At 40.4% G+C, this 21763-nt stretch overlaps 1 protein-coding gene across 10 annotated transcripts in view; it reads right to left on the bottom strand.

Annotated features, from left to right (window-relative positions):
* rapgef2b (Rap guanine nucleotide exchange factor 2b) overlaps window positions 1-21763 on the bottom strand; it is a 148222-nt gene that overhangs the window by 37318 nt on the left and 89141 nt on the right. For 8 of the 10 annotated variants that reach the window (XM_042493533.1, XM_042493539.1, XM_042493535.1 and 5 more), the window contains one exon: window positions 1262-1393. The exons of 1 other annotated variant lie outside the window; for it this stretch is intronic. In XM_042493533.1, coding sequence (XP_042349467.1) covers window positions 1262-1393 — 132 coding nt within the window. Of the gene's footprint in view, window positions 1-1261; window positions 1394-12180; window positions 12453-21763 lie in introns of those variants that run through there. One more of the 10 variants, XM_042493542.1, reaches the window with a different exon arrangement.

Raw genomic sequence — 21763 nt, 5'->3', positions numbered from 1 at the left:
AATATGAGCCTGGCTTCAGCTCAACACTCTCACTTCATTTGTCTGCACAGATTGGATTCTATACATTACCTATCAGTTTAATTTCTACTTTAAAGTTATTACAATGTCCTGTTAGTTAAGGGGATTACTTTATCCCCCAAATGAACATCCAATTGTATATCAATTAATCAACCAGTATTACACTGAATTTGTGAAAAAAAAAAAAATCTGGCATGCCTTCATGGTGAATTCAGGTAAAACAAGTCCGCTTGTATCTGTTTACGAACTCTCACACAACTTGTGCCGTATAATCCAAGTCTCATTTATCTATTGTATAAACAGTATTTCCCAAACACATGCATTTTCGCTGAAACCTCGCTATTTAAAACGCTTCCCTATACAAACTAAATGCCTTTGTTTGAACTCTGCTTGTGCATTGAGATGTTGAGGCACGCTTCTCGTCTGGCATGAGACGAGTAAAATAGTAAGGTTTTAGCAGAAATGCATGTATATGAAAAGCGTTCATCTGGATACATTAGACTTGGATTAAACTGCACAAGTTGGGTGAGAGTTTGTAAATGGATGTTTTGCGATAAAGTTTTGTGGATGGTAAACATGGCCCCCTTTACTTAAATCTATCAAGAACTCAGTTCACAGTTGAGGCATGCGAGGAGAAGTTTTCTGGACAAATTCAGGGTAACACACGTTGAGTAATTAATAAAAAAAATGCTCTTTTTTTTAGTTCAATTTATCATTTATTTACCAGTTTATTTATTCATTTCTCTGTTTTACATGGTTTAAAGGTCTCCATGTTTTGTTTTGTTGTGTATTTATATGTTTACATAAACCAATAAAAGAGAATTACCAAAAAAAGAAAAAGAAAAAAAGAAACCACTATCTTCAGCTAACAGCATTAGCATTGACGATAGAATATAATGTATGTCTATTAAGAGGGCAAAGTGGTAGCCAAATAGTGTATTACATGTAAGCTGTGGAGCACAAATGATAAAAAAATGTATTTTTTTGTGTTACGTTCAGCTGCTGTACAAAATGTTTCTGAGGGAGATGCGTTGAGAAACTACGTTCTTATGTATCTCCCAGCAAGACAGATGAGAAAAGACATAAAGTTTGCAAAGAGCAACTACTAGAGATGGATTGTGGGAGCTTTAATCTCACATGACCAACCTGTTCAGAGTTTGTCCAGTTACTAAACCATCACACCCACTGAACTATCCGGGGGAGTCCAAACTGGGGATCCGGCGCCAATGGGGGGCGTCCTTACCTGATAAATGTCTGACAGGCTGCTGCTTCCAGAGTCGCTGGTGATACTACATCCTGAGTGGCTGGAGGAGACGTGGGTCACCTGTGGGTGCAAGCCGTCGGCCAGGTGAAGTCTGCTGAAGTCTGCGGGGAGCTGCACATACACACACACACACGACATACACACAGATGGTCAGTATCAGCCGGCTCAGCCGCCACCACTCACGCTAACACTCGAGCTGGCTGCCGGCCAGGCGGCGACACATTCGACGGCATGCTGTCCTTCAGTTCGTCTGAAGATATAGTGGACACAGAGTGATCCTTGCACTTATTAAGCAACGTTGTTTAAGAGCTGAACAGCAGCTGCTGTAAGAACAAATTGTATTTTTGCACGAGGTTTATAAATGAACTACAAAATATTATTGCCCCTTTAATTTTTAATTTGAAAGTTTTCCACAGCACTCCTCAATTCATGAATACTACGGATTATCTTTGTCTTCATTCCACAGCTTTGATTAGACAATGTTAACAGAACAAAATTAATTAGTCCCACTGCAAGAGCTCAACTTTACACATCATTTATTATCAAAGCAAAGAAAAATGCATAAAAGGGGAAATGTTAATTAAATTATCCGACTTCTATAGAATCTCTCTGAAACGTTTATTAAGTTTAACACAACATAAGACTGAATAAATGTCCCTGTCAGTTAATGGGCACACTAAATTTATTTTTTTAAAATCAAGAAGTCTAAAAGGGGTAAAACCTCAGTCTTGTTTTCTAAGTTCAGCTGACATACTGAAAAGGGCTGTAACACTTACGCAGCTCCTGATATCAGCAGTTAACTGTGCTTAACTTCTTTTTTTACGAGAGGAGAAAACCAACAAGAGGAGCTGCATACATCAAGGAAATACCCTAATTAAAGCACGCAACTCACATAAGCTAAATGAACACCAGGCAGTAATGGGGGGGAAACCCCTCTGAGTAATTCAAACTGTATAAAGTAACAGAAAACCAGAATTGTAATGAGCCATACTGTAAACGAGCCAACCCACTTCTCTATGGAGATGACCCTGAAATGTAAAATACATCAGAAACCCCCCTCTGCCGACGGTTAAAGATGCAGATGATTAAAACAAAAAACAAGTTCAGTGGTTAGTAAAGCAACAGTGTTTGTGGAGTACTGTGAACGTGCTGTACCGTTCTGTTAAAAAGAAGAACAGCGTCCAAAAATGTCCACAAAGTGGGACAACAATATGGTCCAGGAGCTCCTTACCCTCCAAGCCAAAGGACGAAATCAACTGTCATTTAACAGGGATGGTAAATGACTGTGCCATTGTTGATATTTTGAAAGTGTTGCCATGTATGTTTCATGTCACACTGGAGGCTGATGCTGTTGTGTTAATCGTCACGCCTTTGTTTTTTCCACGATGCCAGCACGCTGTCTATTATCACACACAGGAGCGGCATGATGCAGGCATTGATTGGTTCTGTGTAAATGTAGTGAAAAGATGGGACTTTTTAGTGGCTCCATAGTGCGATCGCTGTGAAAAAAGGGCTTATGACTTAGAGGTCGTCTGCATATGGCTCTCAACATAGAAGTGGCTCAGCCGACAGCTAGATGCAACGGTGCTAACAATGGCAACACTACATCAGTGTTAACCAGAGGGGCAACTGGAGGGTGGGCACTATGCTTTTGCAACAATGCCAGCAGTAACCGCCAAATGAGCAGTGCAGAGGGGGAACCACATACGCACTGGCATGCACGTGTGGCCAGTTCATTTACCACAACAACGAACAGAAAATATCCGATTTTAACACACACAAAGGTAGCGTGGCTTCATTCTCTTTTCAGGACGCTCTTCTCTTCAATGTCTTCACACAAGAAATTGTTGTTTGCTGCTATATTATTGCTCAGACTATCGACTAAAGTTCCTCTAAATATGGGTACTTTCCACTTTTCTCTCTTATTTTACACATACAAACTGAATATCTGGGGGCTTGGACTGTTAATTGGACAAAACAAGGTCTATGAGGACGCTCGGCATTTATCACTTTTTCTGACATTTTATAGACACAATGATAATAAATTAATTGAGGAAAGAAAGGAATATTAATGAATTAGTATACTTCTGCAGCATGCACCAACACTTTAGTTACAAACACTTATCTACAGTTAGAAAAAAAAAGAAAAGTACAAGAAAATTTCCTGAAAATTAGTTTAAAAAAAAGGAAATGACTTGAAGAAAGTATTAAAAAATAATAACAGTTTCAGTTATAATTACGATAATCAAAAATATAGTTTTCTGAAATTCTTTCCCTTGCCTATTTTTTTAAAATATTGATATCATATTTTTCTTTAATCTACTAATTTCTTGCAGTTAGCTTATCGCTTTTTTCCCTCATTTTTTCAAAAGAAATTAAACCAATTTGCTCAGAGTTCAAAGGTTTAAATACTTATGAAAGGTCTCTAAAAACAGCACAAGAAAAGTGATGTCGATCCAGGCTTCGAAGCATTAAAACATATTAAAATGTGGTTAATTTACAATGCATAAATATTGTCATTTACATTTTATTTCAACTACTATTTTATGTTTTATATTAAATCTGCAGAATATATAGTATTTTCAAATGAAACACATCATATCACACTAGAGAGCCACGAGGGTGAATTATGAATTTAATCAACCAGCATGAACTGGTTCATGGACTCTATAGACGTAAATATTTTATGGCCAAATGTTTTATTTACCAATATATATCTGATACTCAGCGGGGAGACCGCTCTGAGCCGCTTTAAACTCCACTTCTGGCTGTGGCACATCATCAATATTACATTTTTTTACACCTAAAAGTCAAATGTGACTGATTTAACTGGGTTGCTTCATTCATCATAAGAGCTCAATCTAGAGAGAGTTTAACAGTATTTTTACATGATGTGCAATTGCAGATATGGACAGCAAACAAGATTTAGCAAGTTATTCATGCATTTTAAATTATGGACATTCAAAACTTTGAACCCAGCTTTGATAAGCACCAGTAAATAAAGGCCAGAGTATGAGTTTCATCGAAAAAAAAAAGGTGTGACACTGGACAGATTGTGCCGACACTCACCAGGCTTTTAGCTCCTCTTATCTGAGCTGTAAAAGGTAAAATGGTCTCTGAAGAACAGTAGTCTGGGTGTCAGCGTTGTCTGCCTCAAAATGCACTTTAGGCTGTAAATAACCACGCTGCCTCAGATAGCTTTTGGAAATCAATGGCAACACTATGACGTCTCACTTGGAAGACAAATGGAATAGACTGGACAGAAATACATTTTTCTTGGGTTCATTTGCAAGTAAATGGAATTTAGCCGTCATCTGCTCTCTAACGTACTCTGAGAAAACGTCACAGCTTCTGCAGCACTCGTCAGCTTAATTAAAGAGTTTTGGAAAAAGGGAGAAAAAGTGTTTTTCGCTGGCAGAATTCTCATAGTGTAATACTGGTAACTAGCTTTGACTAAAGTACTTTTCAATATTCATAATAAAACTGAAGAGCTCGGAGGTGTTGTGGTGCTGAATTGATTTGGCAGAAGGTGTTGCCTGATATTTGGAGAGCTGTTTCTGTGATGAAAATTAGAAAATAAGACATATCGCAAAGCAGAGCGCTTTTGAGAGTCAGTGACAGGAGACTGAGAGGCAGACTGTACAGCTCCTGTGGCACTGAGGTGTGATGTGACTACAGTGTGTCAAAGATTGCCATCACGTTTAATTATCTGGCTGGCTGCGCTAACCAAAATGGTCGACCGGAGGGTCCAGTCCGTCACTAACCCCCCTCAGGCTGCTATTTCCCATCCCCTCGTCTGGTCGACTTCACTCTGAACGCCTCCAGCTGACTTCCACGTTATTATTACCGGCTGGGCTTTATTGTGTTAGTGTGACGAATCTCTTTGTCTGTTTGAAACTGCAGTGATAACGCCTCATCGTGTTTCCTTCTGATGAGTTTTGGGAGCTGAAGAGATTATGCTGCAGTTCATCACTCTCATGTATTACAAACCTCAGAAGTGGAGTAATGTTGGAGCTACGACTGACACCATTTATGTTTATTAGTGGACATCTGACGTAGGAGCTCTGTGGCTTTGAGGCTTAAACTTTATTGGGAGATGGATTTATGCAGTGATGCTCAATGTAGGGTGGCGGGTGGCCTACTGACCATTTTCTAATGTTTGAACCTAACACAAAGTGAGTTTTTGCCTAATCTTACTTGCATGAGTACGGCTTCTATTCTTCTTGCAAATATTCCCTCTGAAAAGCTGTGTTAATGATTGTGTTGACCAGCTTAGAGAGGCAGTTAACAGCTAACTTGGTAGTAAAGAACAAGCTGAAATTATAATATGTGAACACAGTGAAAAACAAAAAAAGCAATAACAAACAAACAAAACAGAGGCTCCGTGCTCTGAACCAGTGCGAACCACGACGGCAACACTCTTTTGGTGTATTTGCATTTGTTAATAGGACAGCCGTAGATAGATAGGAAACGTGGGAGAGAAAGCGGGATGACATTTAAACTGGAACCCAAGGTGCTGCAAGGGGCTATTTAAGGAGCTTTTATTTGGTGCATACTCCATCAGGTGAGCTAGAGGTCACCCCAGAGCATTTTGCTAATAAGCAACTCAACAAAGTAGCCTATAAAAGTCACAAGCACATATTTTCAGAACATACCATATGGCTTTACTCATTAATGTCCGAACCCTTAGTATGTAATGCAAAACATCTGCATCGCATTCAGTGTGGACACATGAAAGTAAATTTATACACACTCGGGATGTTCTGGGGCAGTTGTGGCTCAGGGGTAGAGCGGGTTGTCCTCTAACTGGACGGTTGGCGGTTCGATCCCCGGCTCCTCCAATTAACTTGCTAAAGTATCGTTACTGACTACTAATCGGCGTGAGTGTTTCAGAAAAACTGTGTCGCACTCGTAAGGTAGTCTCGGTTACCAGTGTGCGAATGTGACTGATATTGTTAAAGCACAAGTGCAGGCTCATTCACTTTGAATATAAATATGGTGCCAGAGTGCATAGAGAGCATAAAAATAGAGCTTGTTTATGAAGGAAAAGTGCCAGGGGAGGCCCCCCCGAACCCCAACCGTCAGAGGAGCTGGCTGAGACCTGAGTGTCCTAAAATCCTAGAAATGCCCCTTCGTACACCTGACTGGAGTCGCTGCGACTGGAACTGCCTTTTGGCAAAGATAAGTGAAGACAGCAAAAAAGGCAATTCATTTATTACACGTACTGATTAATATTATTAATGTTTGTTTAATGAGTTTATTGGCCTGTCATTTTGCAAAAGTAGCCGCAGGCAAAGCAAGTTGGGTATCCCTAATGTGTTTTTAGGTTTGTTGACAATTAAACAAATATCAAATATCACCAGCCTTATAAAATAATAAACTTTTAAAAATGAAGTACTGCAGATAAAAACACCACTGCCATATAGGAATCAAAGCAAACCTCAACATCAGTTAAACACCTAAATTATTAACTTATTCTCAACAGTTCAATGAATGGAAATGCACCAGCTGAGGGTAAATTAATTGAATATTCTCATTATTCAGAGTACAAGACTGGTCATGTGGAGTTTGTCAATACGGTCTTCGAACCAGCCACTGGAGTGGTCTACATGTCAATAATAATATCCCTGCTGGTTTCCACAACCAGATACAAAACATCCCACCTCCTCCCGAACAACACCCCCATAAACTAGAAGCCCCTCCCCCTGGACAGGGGCAGAGATAAAGGGCGGGCAGGAAAGAGGGATAAAGGGGGAGGATAATAAACACTTAATCCTTTCTCTCCACTCATTTAGGTCAGCTGTCTGTCGGCCAATAAGCCAGCGTCCATTCAGTCTATAAGCATGTGGTCCATTGACCTCTTCGGCCCAATGGCATGCAAAGACTGGGCCAAGATGGATGCCAGCACCACGATAATGACACACGCTCATTAAGCTTTTCCAATCAGCAGCAAGCCAACATGGCAATACATGTACAGTGCATCGTGAATCAATCTGCAGAGTCTGTACACACGTGTTTAAATCTATTACAGCAAATCAATCTGAGCGTGAAGCTGTGATTATTCTCCTACCTTGTATCAGCCTCTCTGCACTCCTTTTGCTCTGAATTCAATGCTCCCTCGCGAACAAATGAAGTGAGCTCTGCAGAACCGCGCGCCCAAAATACGTACAATCAGCTGTCACAGGAGGATTAAGCATCGCTCTAATGCTCGAGCCACAACACTCAGCTCTGCCTACATGTGAGCAGATGTGCGCTCCTTAAATTACACTGTAGACCTAATGACCTAGATTGCTGGGTGGAAGCCCTGAGTGGAAGCGCTGGCTTGCTCTCAATCTCTTTACCGCCTTTATATGCTGGGGGTGAATCTGTGCTACTACACCGGATGTCCAACATTGTGGGTGGCCAAGCTCAGAAACCAACCACAGTGCACAAAAAGCATCACGGAGAGCCAATAACACCCTCATGCTTGCACTGAAAGGAGTCTAATTTAAATAGTTGGTTTAATAGTTTTAAATTATGGAGCAAAACACAACAACAAAATTATTTTTCTCTCTGAATTCAAGCAGCTAGAAGCGCCCGAAGCTGCGATACTCCTTTCAACATTTCACGTGGTTTTAATTTTGTCTACTTGTTAAAAAATGGAAAAACTGCCAGTGTTGGAGGTCTGAGAGACAGCAGGCACATCCCAGAGTTTCCCCTGACCACAGTGGCGGCATCTCGCTTTCCTGAGCCTCGCGGATCAAGAGATTAAAACCCTTTCGGCTGGGTGTCCGATTAAATGGGCCTGATATGCTCTCTGGGCTTTCCCCTCCTGTATTACAGCTCCACCAGTCAGAACCAGGCAAGACAACAGTCAGTCAGGAGGTGATGATGACCTGCAATGAGCGATACAGTCCACTACACTGCTATTACAATCACTGTTGTTCCAGGTGTCAATTATTATTAATGTCTAAAATGTGTCAGTGGATGTGCAAGAAATCTCCTGAAAGTATGTTTGTTTACACAGTGTTCATATTACTGCCAGTTATTAAGGGGGTTATAAAGGATGTGACAAGTTTATGTCATCTCCTACCTACTAATGTCAGGGTGCATCTTAGCTGAACTTATCATTTTTCTTGTTTTGATGGCCCACTTATAGCATACTGTATATTAATGTACTTTCTTGTAGTAACTTCATTTTGTGTTCCTTTTGGGTTTTAAATAGTTTGTTCTGGAGTTATATATTTTGAGTTTGTGTTTTTGTTCTATGTCATTTGTCTCTAACTTTTGTTGCTGCTTGTCTTAGCCAAGACTCTCTGGAAAGGGAGATTTTTAATCTCAAGAGGTTTCTTTCTGGCTTCATGAAGGTTAAATAAATAAATAAAATGGGAAAAACAATTTTCCACTAAAAGTGCTTATTTTTGTCACATTGTTGTTGTAAGTGTCTGACAACCTCGTAAAGGATCCCGACAAAGATAAACATTTTGTTAAAGAGTAAGATTGTTTTTGTTTAACCAGGAACAGCCTCAAAATCTCCATTTTCCTAACTCACCAGACTCCATTAAAAATAAAAAAACCCCAGTAATTCTAGCATGTAAAAGTCAGAACATTTTCACATCTAACTGGGTAAATTAAAGGTTTACTTCAACCAACCAGGTCACCGTTGGTGATTGTTTGGGATTTGTTGGTTTTATTTTGCTTCTTTCAACATTGAAAGGAGTGGGCTTTACGATGATAAAATACTTGAATTAAGTGGTTCCCAACTGCTGGGTCTCTGGTCCACTCTGAATGGACTGCAAGTGACTTGGAAAAATGTCAAGTTTGTAAAAAACACACTTTATTTGGAAATACACTTAATTTCTGGAGCAGAGCTTTTATTTTGAAGTACCACTTCTGTTTACTATGTTTAATTTCTTTGGGTCTGAAGCCAACATGATGTTTAGATTTCATTAAATAAAATTGAATATGTGGTCATTTAGTGAATGTGTGGACCTTAAACTAATGACTAATCATTGTTTTAAAGTAAATAAAGAAAAATGTGTTATTTCAGTATTTGAGTTCCTATTACATTTCCATCTGATTTACTATCCAAGCCCAGCAAGTTTGAAACATTCAGGTTCAGGTCAATTCCATAAAATGTTCAAAGATAAGACGACAGCATTCACGGCCAAGCAATCACCAAAAGATAAAGCCATAAACGTCCATAAAAAAAACCTAATAAATCTGCATGAACTGTACTGGGCCGGTGTGAGTCAACGTGCGCCTTGTTGCAGTAAAGATAAAATGCAGCCATAAGAATGGAAATCACAGGTCTCCAGAGGAAAGATATACAATCAGGGAATTACAGACAGGAGCAGCCAATGGTCATTGGCCTACTGCGGTGATGTCACGGCTGTAATAAGATCTGGTGGCTGTTATTGACACTACCTGTGGTGGGTTTCCCGCTGGGATAAATGAATATTTACACAAGCCTGCTAAAAACATAAGAAAACAAAAATCTAATGAAGGAGCAGCGGGAGAAGATAAAGAAAAAGGAATGTGAGATTATGTGTTGCTTGATGGCAAACATGCTGTTTTGCCTCACCCTCTTAAAAGTAATAACCCTATAAATATTTCAAGGATATTTTAAGTGTGTAGAGTGGCTACTACTTGCTTGGCCGAGTGCTTATTTCCATATTACTGGAAAATCAGCCAAATCAGTGTTGAAAGATCCATTTCAGTGAGAATTTTACTCAAAATACAGACAAATCATAAAGACTGCAGATAGTTACAGTCAAACTATATTAGCAAGAAATGCTAACAGTGTTAATAGCAAAGGGTTAGTTTTCATGATGCTGGAACTTTGACTCAATACCTTGAAAAATATCTAAACTCAATACCATTTTCGCTACTGCAGGGCAAAATTTGACACTGAGGGCATACAAGTAATTTTTTTTTATTAAAAGATGAATGTAACAAGGATAAAGCATAACAATGATGACTTTTCTTTTTCAGAACAGCAGGATGATGTTAGAAAACATTACCAATAAGAGAGATCAAGAAAGTGGTGTATCAATGCTGCTAAAAAACAGTATTAATACGGTTTCAAATATTATCAATCGATATGTTTCAATAAATCGATATAGACAACACTACAAGGTGTTTTAAACTTACAATTGAGCATGACATTGTGAGTAGAGTGGCAATGATAAATCGATTAATCGGTAACTTGGCCACTATTAGGATAAGCTCCAAATAATCTGGTAATTGACCAATTGGTTTGAGGATTTTTTTTTAAAGAAAAAAGTCAAAATTCTTTTATTCCAGCTCCTAAATATGAATATGTTTATGACAGTGAACAGTTTATCTACATATTTTGGACATAAAAGGACATCTGAGGACACGTCCTGGACGCTGATCAAGATTTTGACCATTTTCTCTCATTTCATAGCTCCAAGTATATTCCATGAATTAAGAATATAATGGGCAATGTAAATAATCTTTAGTTGCTGCCCTAATTGTATGCACTGGTAAAATCACAGAGCTGTAACAGGAAATGTCACTATTCACATCTGAGAGATGCCTTGGCTACATATTGCAAATAAAAAAACATAACAGATAAAGTACGTTTTCCATTTTGAAAGATAAATCAACTCTGCTTCATAAAAAGATGTCTCTATGTGCAATTTTAAAGTTTTAGATATTAATCAGATACAGAAAAAGCCTCCTAGAAGGAGATTCTTGCGGCTCTTAGTATTCTATAAGGCCTCTCTGTACAAACTGAGAGGCAGCCGGAAGAGATATGTCATCAACAGTGACACATCTATGACTATTATAGGAATATTAAGGTGATTTTTCGTTCGGCATCTGTGCTCTGCGATCCAGGAACCGTCCATCAGTGTGATTTACAGCCCTGCCTCTGTGTGTCTATGTGAGTGTGTGTGTGGTCTCGACGTGTGAGTGATGCCAGCGGCGCTGACAGCCGATCAATCCGTTTACCGTTCAAGTGCAGATCAGGCTCAGGGCCTCCGAGTGTCTGCTGTAAGCTGCCGGCTGCCTCCAGCACCACGGACAGCGCCACCAGCAGCAGCAGCAGATCCGCAGGGTCAGACTGGTGCCTCAGCTGGTGATCAGCATGACGCAAAAACGCTTAAAACGCACGAAAATATCAACTGCATGCCAACTAAGTCGGTCTCTGCTTTTAAAGTAACACATTTTACACAGCTGTAAGAGCTCCTGTAGAGGTTAAGCGGTGGGGTAACTGAATTTAGGGCAGCTGCACACATCATGACATCACCTCCCATCAATCCACCCTGATCTCCTGCCTGTGCTTTTTTTCTCTCTCCGGTGCAAAAGACACCTGGCGTGATTAATTTCACGGGCACTTAATATGGAGCTACAATCAAATATTGTCATCTCGGTGCGTCGTAAAAAACATAATGAGGGCAGAGACGGCGGTCGTTAAACACACATGCACCGCTGGACGTGTGTGTGTGCGCCTTTAACCATCATTATTACGCATCCATATGCGCCGTAGAATGATTATTAACCTGGTTGCTATATTTATTGTCACTTCTAATCGATATTTTGATTTTACAATCGCGAACTATAAGGCCTATCAGATCAATAGACTCCTTAAAATTCACGCGAACGTGCGTGTGTCTGCGCGCGCGAATGACAGCAAGCACATGGCGGCCGTTTCTAGTACAACACACTGACACACATCGGAGGCTCATCGGGCAATAATCAGCCTCTGGTGCGCCCATTCGGGTTTCTGTCGCGTCCTTGGCCTGCCCTGCGTTCATTCATCTTGTGCAGGCTCGATAGAAATCCGATGCACATCCATTATACGGCCGGTAATCATATCTAGTGGGTCATAAATGAGGGAGAGGAGAAAAAAAAGATGGAGAGAAGACGTTGCACGTCGATAGGCTACTTACCGGAGTTTTATCTTGCTGGCTCGGGACTCCATTGCTGTCTGCTGCTGCTAATGGTTTCATAATGAAAAAATGTTCACCGGGCTAAAATCTAACATCCCGGAGCGGCTCTAAGCGACAGCGCAGACCCCCATCTTCATCCGAGCCGCCTGCCCTCCTCTCCCCTCCCTCGGCTGGCTGCACCGTCTCTCTGGAAGGAGGCGGCGGCTTGACAGTTTTGGGAGTATCCGCTGTTCCTTGGCCTGATTAGACCCTCCAAACCAACACCAGCTTCTGCGTTTATTCCAGCCTCCCCGCTGCTCCCCACAGAAATATCTTAAAACCACACAGGAGGAGGAGGAGGAGGAGGAGGAGGAGGAGGAGAGAAGAGGGGGGAAAAATATCCTTTTTATCCAAGCGAAGGCAGCTTATTTCTCTCTCCGCGCACTTGACAATCACATCTCCAGCCGGAGAGCACCAGCGCGCCGATAATAAAGCAGAAAACAGAAAAAAAGATGAGAAAAAATGGCTGACAACACTTTCACTCACGTTTGCTCCCTCCGCCTCTCCTCTCTCTATCTCTCTGCCCTCCCTCTCCCGAAAGTAAAGCACACGAAAACACAGCGCGCGCACAAACGCCTTTATGCACCATTACATTATACGAAGACGCCTGCAGCCGCCGCCGAGGTGCTGTGCGTTAAACCCAGCGGTTTGTTTGTAACGGGAGCTGGGGGGGATGTGTGGATGTGTGTCAGGGGTGGAGGAGGGGAGGTGGTGGTGGTGGTGGTGGGGGAGTAAGGACCTCCTCCCTGCCAGAAAGTGATGCTGTAAGAGCAGAGATGGCTGTGCCCCTCTGGAGGGCCTACAACACCCCCAGCGCAGACGGAAAGAGGAGAAGGGCGGATGAGAAAATGAAAGTGAGGAGGAGAGATGACACAAAGAGCTGCAGTCGAGAGGTGGGAGGAAGATAAAAAAGAAAAAAATCAAAAAGGTAGATGGATGAGTGATAGCAGGATGAAGGGATGGAGGGAGGAGAGGAGCACACACTGTAAAATCTGACGAGTTGATTTTACTCTAAAAAATCTAGGAAACCGATTGCCTTGAAAATTGTAAGTAAGTATAACCAATTAATCTTAATTTGTGTTTTTTTTTCTGGTGAGCTTGATTTTGTGAAGTTGTCGCAACTTAAAAGGAGTTTATAGAGATAACGTTTCTGTTTAAACATTTAATTCTGAATTTGATGTTGATCGCACAATGGATGGATAAAGAACAACGAAAAACTGTGAAAATTGGTGTGCTATTAGCTTAGCTTTCACTGGGTAATTCTGCCACTCCTCAGGTACGATCTCCAGGGAAAAATGAAGGATCAATTTGAGACGCAAAAGGACATACGTCAACCGTTGCACAACAACGAGAACTATGCTGTTTTCTTCAACTGTCCAGCGCTAGCTATCCACAGCAAAAGGAGAATTTTCCAGTCAATGAGTTGTTTTGCAATTGTCAATTATTAGTTACTCTAGGGAGTATAAAATGAACATCACATCATATGAGCAATTATTATAACATATGCCATAGATGATCCGCAACCAAAGGAGTCCATAGCAACAGTAAAAATCAAGTAATGCTAGGTAACAGAATCAGTTTCTTTTTACTTAAAACAAATAAAATAGAACAATCTGAAATAATCACAAATAGACCTCACTTTCAGTGAACGTGTTTTTAATTTCTCTGAAATGTTGTGTGTTGATGATGATGAGCGTCGATCGCTTGTCTGTGGATAGTTTCTAAGCTCTGAGGAAAACAGAAAGCGATCCTGCTAGTCTTTGTGACAATAATACTACTCGGTGATGCTAGGTGGGGGTAGAATTAAAAAGTTGAAAACATATCGCTTTTCACTTTAATTAAACCAATCTCTCTAAGTTTAATCAACTTAAAATATATCTGTATTCTGCTGGTTGCAAACTAGCCAATCATATTCGTATCTGCATAATTTAAAAAATCCTCTTTGTCATGATCAAGTGAAGTCAGAATAACTTGGTTTATTTAAGTTACTAACAAGCTTATCCCATTCATCATTTTTAAGTTGAAACTACTTCACAACATTAAGTAAATACAGCTGCATTTTGATAAAACTTAAAAATTAGATATAGTGTATAAATTAAGATTGATAGTTATATCTACTTTCCTTTTTCAAGGCAATTGGTTATCAAGATTACTTTAAGCAAGATCAAGTTGTCAGATTTTAGAGTGCAGTGCGGGTAATGCCATTATCACGCTCACTTCGGCACGAGACCGCGGCTGGAGCCGGTTGGCATGGCAACGGGATGAAGGGAAAGCCATTTCCTGGGCGGGGAGACAGAAACGAAGACAGCAGCACTTCCTCTTGAGAGAGTGAGTAAAAGGGGTACATAAGGAGGGGAAATTTTGATCATTTCTTGGAAGAAAAAAGTGTCAAAAATGGACCTGGCAGCGATGATGTCACTCTGTCACTGTCACTCAGCTGGAATAGCCATGGCAACTGTGTGAGCACGAGCCCCCCTGCACCCACCCAGCCAGTCATCCAGCCCCCTACACACCCTCCGGGGCTTTCAGTTGCTGTGGCGACGGAAGCAACGAGACAAGGCGAAATGGAGGAGGGAGGGGAGGCGAGTGTGTGTGTGTGTGTGTGTGTGTGTAAGAGAAGAGAGTAGAAGTGGTAATAGACTTCCACTTCACCTTCACTCAGCTGTAGTACAATGAGCAGCAACGTCACCGGCAAATAAAAAGACAAACACCTCTATTTCTGCTTCGTGAGAGCAAAAAATATGTGTGTACTGTGTGTGTGTGTGTGTGTGTGTGTGTGTGTGTGTGTGTGTGTGTGTGTGTGTGTGTGCTTAGGTGGCAGGTCATGCCTCTAGAGACTCCAGATATTGGACACATATAAGGCCCCATATATGAAGCTCTCCTGACAGACAGAGATATGAAGACGGCACTTTGAATGACAAACAGTCGTCACAGGGAACAAAGGGAGGGCTTAAAGGCCAACCGAGACAATAACAACAGACCTGCCGCAGTCCCACATCACAGAATAATCAGCAACAATCAGTTCACAACCGAGACACAGCGGACTTCGTATTACAAACTCGAGCTGTCATGATTTACACTTTATAGCACACTTCGTCACACAGTGTCACACCTCAGAAAGTAGTTGTCATTTTGTTGTCACACCATTTTTCTGGAATTTTGATGGAGTCAATCGTTTTCTGCCGTTTTGTTCCCTTGCTGTTATTTTCTTGTCATTTTGATGTTTGAAGAAATAAGAGAGATAAAGTCCATTTCTTTTAGTACAACACGGGAGTACAAAGCTGCAATATTCTGCATATTTAGAAATGTGAGCAACTAAACCATCATTTTAGCTTTGAAATTACAACTTTTTTGATGATTGGTTAATTGTTTCGGCTATTCATTACGTGAAGACACCAAAACTTATCTGATCTAAGCTGTTTTTCGCAGTTGTAGTGTATACTTTTAAAAGTATAATATGCAGAAATTGACAGGTGCTGCTTATGGCCTGGCCAGTGCCAGGTGCCAGGCTGGTTGCTATCTTTTTTGATTAAGTCTGACTTCACCTACATGATTTTCCCATTAATGTCCTGAACATAGCAAATAAGAAGAAAATACAGGCAGAGTCTCTGCAGATAGATACACAGTCACACACCTTTAGTGGGACATAAGTAATCAGTAAGAGGGATTACTGAGTCTATATATTGTTTTTTAGGAAAATCTTGCAGAATATACCGGGATATAAAGGTGCAATTTGCTATTTATTAGGATTGTTATTATTTTGGCATTTTATAGATTTAACAATAGCTCTAAAAATATACCAGTACTGAAAATAATTACTAGTTGCAGCTAGAGTTGCAAGGGCTGATTGATTAGCTGTCAAATGTTAAGCGATTCACCAACTATTTTGGGGTTCTTTACTCATCTATTAGAGTGAACTGCACATGTTTGAGCTGTGGACAAAATAAGGCATGTGAGGATGTCATTTTGGACTTTGGGAAACACCATTCAATATTTTTCACAATTTTCTCACATTTTAAACTACAAATCAATAACCAACAGATTAATTGAAAATAATAGTTAGTTGCAGCCCTACATTATTTACATTCATATGCAAGAATCATGATGCGAATTCTGAGTGAAATCAGGTCAAAATTGCACAAAAATTGTACAAAACAAAAAACCTCCCACAAATATAAAAAAGTTTATGAATGTGATCAATGCACACTTGTAAACAAAAACTGCTGAACCAATAAAGCTAATAAAGCGTTTGACACATGAATTCTTTTGTGCATGCACGGCAGACCACTAAGGCTGCAGCTTTCTGTTATGGTGGGTATACAGAGCCTGTCCGCTCTGCCTCAGACAATGCAAGCAGCGTTACTGGTTTTGGAGTTGCTCCAGTCAGAGTAACGGGGAGCTGAGTGGGAGGACGTGAGGGGGAGGGAGGCTGGCGACCCGGTATGACATCACCTCTCCTGCCCCGAGCCATGATGTAATGTATCACAACAACAAAAAAGCTCAGGTGCTTGGCTGTGCAGCCCGGTCATTAACGTCTCCAACAATTGCCAGGGGGGGAAGAGGACGAGGGCATCATTACATCACCGCAGCAACGGGGTCGTGTCTGGGGAATATCAGACTTTCCTGCCCAACCCCCTTCGTTTAAAGCTTTCTAGGAACAAACAAGCCAATTAATCATTTTTTTACTGACTAATCACAAGCTAAATGTAAAGGCAGAGAGGCGGGGGAACATCGATCTTAGTGGACTGTGACAGTGACGTGAAAAACACCACTTGAGAATAACATTAATGCACTCGTGCTCAATAGCAGCGTGTGCTAAATGCATGAGGTGGAGGAGGGGGCGGCGCCTCAGCTGCCATTTGTAAACAGTCTGTGAACCCGGCTGCAATGCAATTGTAGGGTTGGCCATGTGATGGTGTTTTGCTTGCTGAGGCGTAGCATTAGAGCCATAAAAACCTCATTACACTGCTGGATGACACACCCGGGCACCCACACATGACACACACACACACAGGCAAGTGTTTCAAGGGTGACAACTGAAAAACACATCAGTACATGGCAACATCTGCCACCCGCCTCCTTCAATTCCTGAATTCAACTCTTTGCAATTCAAGTAATGAAATTCAGAACAAGAGAGCGGTTCACATTTTGAGTATTTTGGTGATGATGTGAGTCAATGTGACAGACACAGCAAACAACCAACAGAAAAAAACCTTCAGCGTGACCAGGAAACTGTAAACAAGCCAACTGACTTTGTCACATCTGGACCACATGTCTGAGGCGTAGTTCCTCATCTAGTATTTCAGTTCCTCACCCAAAATAATGTGTTTTGGGACTTAAAAGTGCCTCATATCCATACAGCACCAGCCTGAGATCTAGAGCAAGGGGTTAAATGATGTAGTAGTAGAACATGCATACAAAACATAGAGAAATGCTGGTTTTCTCTCACACTAAAACATTACATTATTCAGAAAAGAGTTTTGAGTGAGTGAATTTTCAGATTACACACAGTTTTGACAGCTGATATTATTGTGAAGACTAAAACAATCCTGTTAAATTTAACGCGGGGTGTGGTGTGGAAAATGATTTTTTTCTAGCACCATGTTCTTCTATTTTCTTTTAACAAAACCCATGAAAAGGCCAAACTCAATGATGTGCAAGTCTATTTTTGAATACCTGCAGACTTGTTTTCCTCAGAGATGCAAGGCGTTATAAACTGGTCACAAATATGCAGTTTTATTTTAACCCATTTCCCCACAGCGGAAATTTTTATTTTTTCTTTCAAGAAAGGGGTCACTAAATATAGTCGTTGGGCCCAATGAGTTAAAAAAATACTTTCCTAAAACAGCTGAGTGCTGCAATATTTATTCAATTTTACCCGAAGATAAGATTGTGCATTTATTAGGGACTATTTTCAACTGTGGATTAATACATATTTGGTGCACTGGTGTGGAAAACATCAACTAGTGTCCATGTTCATGGCAATGAAAAAGTTTGTCTCCAAATGCGACAATGTGAATAAATTAGGTTTTTTTTTAATAAAACAATGGAGCCCTATGGCTCAAATCAGAGGCAAAGATTACAGATACACAGATCAATTTGTTGTATGTTTTGGTGTTTTGTAGGATTTTTTGACAACTAAAAAAAACACAGACTGCAAAGTTTTGACTCCAGCAATCCTTCAGTAAATAGGAGAGATTTTTCTAAACCAGTAAGACCAGGAAATCAAAAGACACCGAAAAAAAACATCAAGTCGAATATCTCACAGTCTATAGGAATGATCAGAGTCTAAACAAACAAAACTAAACCCTATATCACCACACAAAGAAACTTCCTACATCTACTGCGATGAGAGAGCAGAAAGTTTTTCAGCACCAAGAAGACTTCAACAGACTACTTGACTCCTCACAGACACACGCTGGCTATTATAGGATCAAACTCAGCGTACTCTGATTTATTGATCTGTGTCTATACTTGTTCACTGAATTTGTTTGTAACCAACGTGCGGCCTCACCGAGAGGAAACACAGCGCTCCTGACTGCCAGCTCCGTGCATTAATCCTTGAAGACGGTCCCATTACGGCGGCTCTAAATAGCATTGTTAGAACGAGAAAGATGATCTAATAAAGAGACTACATTTTCATAGCCGCCGCAGCCCAAGGGATTATTTCATTTATCAAGCTGTTGTCACCTGCACGCTGCATGGAAAATAATTTGGCAGAAACACAGGCAGCCAGGCACGTTTAAAAGATTACACTTGTAGGTTCACAGGGGCGAAACATCTGTCGTGCCCCTGCACCTGCTACAAGGTGCATAAATCAAAAAAAAAAAAAAAAAAAGTGAATGAAAAGAGAAGCTCCTGGAGAATAAGTGTCAAAGGAAGATTGGTGGAAAGTGAGTGAGGAGTTGATCAGTAACTGGAGGTTTCCGGATCGGGTTATAGACTAACTGGAAGGTGATGAACTGGAAGTCTTTAACTGTGAAATGATGGTGGCGGAGTTTCTCCTTGCTGTTTCTTCACTAATGTTCTTTTTTTTCTGTGCTTTCGACATCAGGAAGAAACAGAGAGAAAAGAAATCTGAGCTAAATGTTAACATCAGCATGCGTCTCACCATGATGATTAGCAGGTATAATTTTGACCTTGTTCTCCAGCACTATACACAAGATGTGCCTAAATTAGTAGTTTTGCAGGTAGTCATTCATAACCAGGTCAATCAAATTTATGACGATTTCAAAAGAGAAAATTCAAGAGGTCACAAAAGTTACAAGGATTCATTGTGAGGGAAACATAAATCTCCAGCAGATCTCTTGGCAATACATCCAGCCGTTGTTTAGACATATCACTTAAAATCACAAATGTTAACCTCATGGTGCCAACAAGAGGAAAAGGATTCATCCTCTAGGGACAATAAATATATAAGGGCTGTACGCAACAGAATTATGCCAGTCAAATCAGATTTGGCTGTTCAATGTGAATATTTGAAGATTTGTTTTCCGTTCAGTGTTACAGCAACATTAACATAATAGACATAATAGAGTAAACAAGCCAACTGTGCTAATTACGGGTTGTAGATGTGCAACAAATTTTTTTCTGACACTAGATATCAAACAAAGCCAGAGACTCCACTGTAGTAACTTTCTTTGAGCTGTAAATTCACCACCTCTAAACAGAAGGTCTCTTCTCTCTCCTCGTCTGTGCTGCTGCCTGCATGTCTGCAGCTGCAAAGAGTAGCATGAACATTAAGACCACTCACTCCACAGCAAAATCTGGGGACCAAAACATCCCCAGAAATACACTGCACAGCAACTGTTCTGCTTGACTTGAAGCAATCTCAGTGGATAGATGATTCTAATCTCCAACTTTCGAGGGGCGACTCTATAAAATATATGTGCTTCCAGACACCTATGTCACTTCTGCTAAATCTGTGCTAAATTTCAGTGTTGGTGGTGCTTTTCGTGGCTGACTTTGGACAGTGGTGGTGTTTGACTGCGACTCACTTACTGGGATGAGGAAATCAACTCACCGGTCTATAAACTCTCCTCTCCTGCGACTCTGCTGGCCTGCCAGGTCGAGGTTTTTAAATGTAAACATCAGTAAACATCGAGGAAAGATGGAGAACAATGCACAACAGCTAAACTAGCATCCTGCTAGCCCTTGTAAAGGTGTAGGACAATAACCTGGATGACCTCCATATGGCATCAGTTTCCAACAGGATATCAGCAGCTGTGACATCCTTTGATTCACCAAAACTTGGCTAAACCACACAGGATGAAATCCATCACACAAGAGGCAGTTTCCCACAAACAGTAACCTCAATGAACCAGAAAGTTATGCAGTCACAACACATGTTTTAGGGCTGGAGAAATTACAGTCTCATAGACATCCACAAACTACCATGTCACTTTAAATACAACCATGAGGGAAAAAAGCCACATCAAAAAGAAAATGACACTTCATAAAAAACAGCTTTGGTGATAGATGTTGATGTGTGAAACAGAAGATCCGACGGTGGAGAATGAATATTTCCTTGATGAGTCATTATGTCCAGATTTAAAACTGCTTTTGTAGACTAATTTGATGGACGGTGCTTCATGTCAGACTTGGTTCCAAAACATTTTTATAGACAAACTTCCAAACATTTTCCATAACTTTTCAAGGACTGATAATAGTTTTTTTTTCAAACATATCAGATAGAACTCTATTCCAACATAATTTAGCTACGTCATGGTGACAGCTACAGAAAAAAAAAGTAGAATTATGTTACAAGTGAAAGTTATGCATGAAAGAATAATGTAATTATTACATTTCACACCAAATTCCATGACTTTTCCAAAACTTTTTACTAAATTACACCATTTTTCCAGGCCTGTAAAATGTGATTGTGAAATTCTACGACTTCTGCAGGTTTTCCATGATCACATGAACCCGACAGATACAAAAGGATCTCTGGGTGAGCAATAACGGCTCATGTGGCACCTGATGAGTTAACTGATATCATCTTTACAGTGCAACAGTTCATCACATGCAACTTTATGCAAGAAGAAGGTAAATTGTGGCCAATTCTCCATTTTCCTCTTCATCCACATTTAAATACAATAATATAATTTGTAGTCTTTTCTTTATGTGTGTAAGTCAGACTGCTGTTTCCAGCTGAAGTAAAAACACAAATCCACTCTGATCACAGTCTTTCATGTTCTTGTCTTTCTCAACATTAAGATGCATCCAGGGGACTGTGCGCCCAACATGAAGCACGGCAAATGTTATTTTTAGACTCATACAAAACATATTTTAACCCTTTATTTAACCAGACAAGCAGAATTAGAATTAATAACTCAAGTATCTCCTGCAGCGTCGTCTTACACCAGCTCGACACATCAAACAGTTCTGCTGTGAGAGATTTTGATCACATTTAAGTGACACAAACAACAACAATAAAACAAACACAGCAGGCTTTGTTATCCTCACCACGCCGGCTTATTACCATCGAAATAAATGTCATCTGTCAGCCCTTTTGATAAAACTCAACTTAAAAGAAAAGGTCTTT

Source organism: Plectropomus leopardus, chromosome 9, assembly GCF_008729295.1.
Source record: "Plectropomus leopardus isolate mb chromosome 9, YSFRI_Pleo_2.0, whole genome shotgun sequence".
Taxonomy (NCBI): Eukaryota; Metazoa; Chordata; class Actinopteri; order Perciformes; family Serranidae; genus Plectropomus; species Plectropomus leopardus.
The sequence above is the reverse complement of the archived record's forward strand: the minus strand, read 5'-3'. Positions and strand labels throughout refer to the sequence as shown.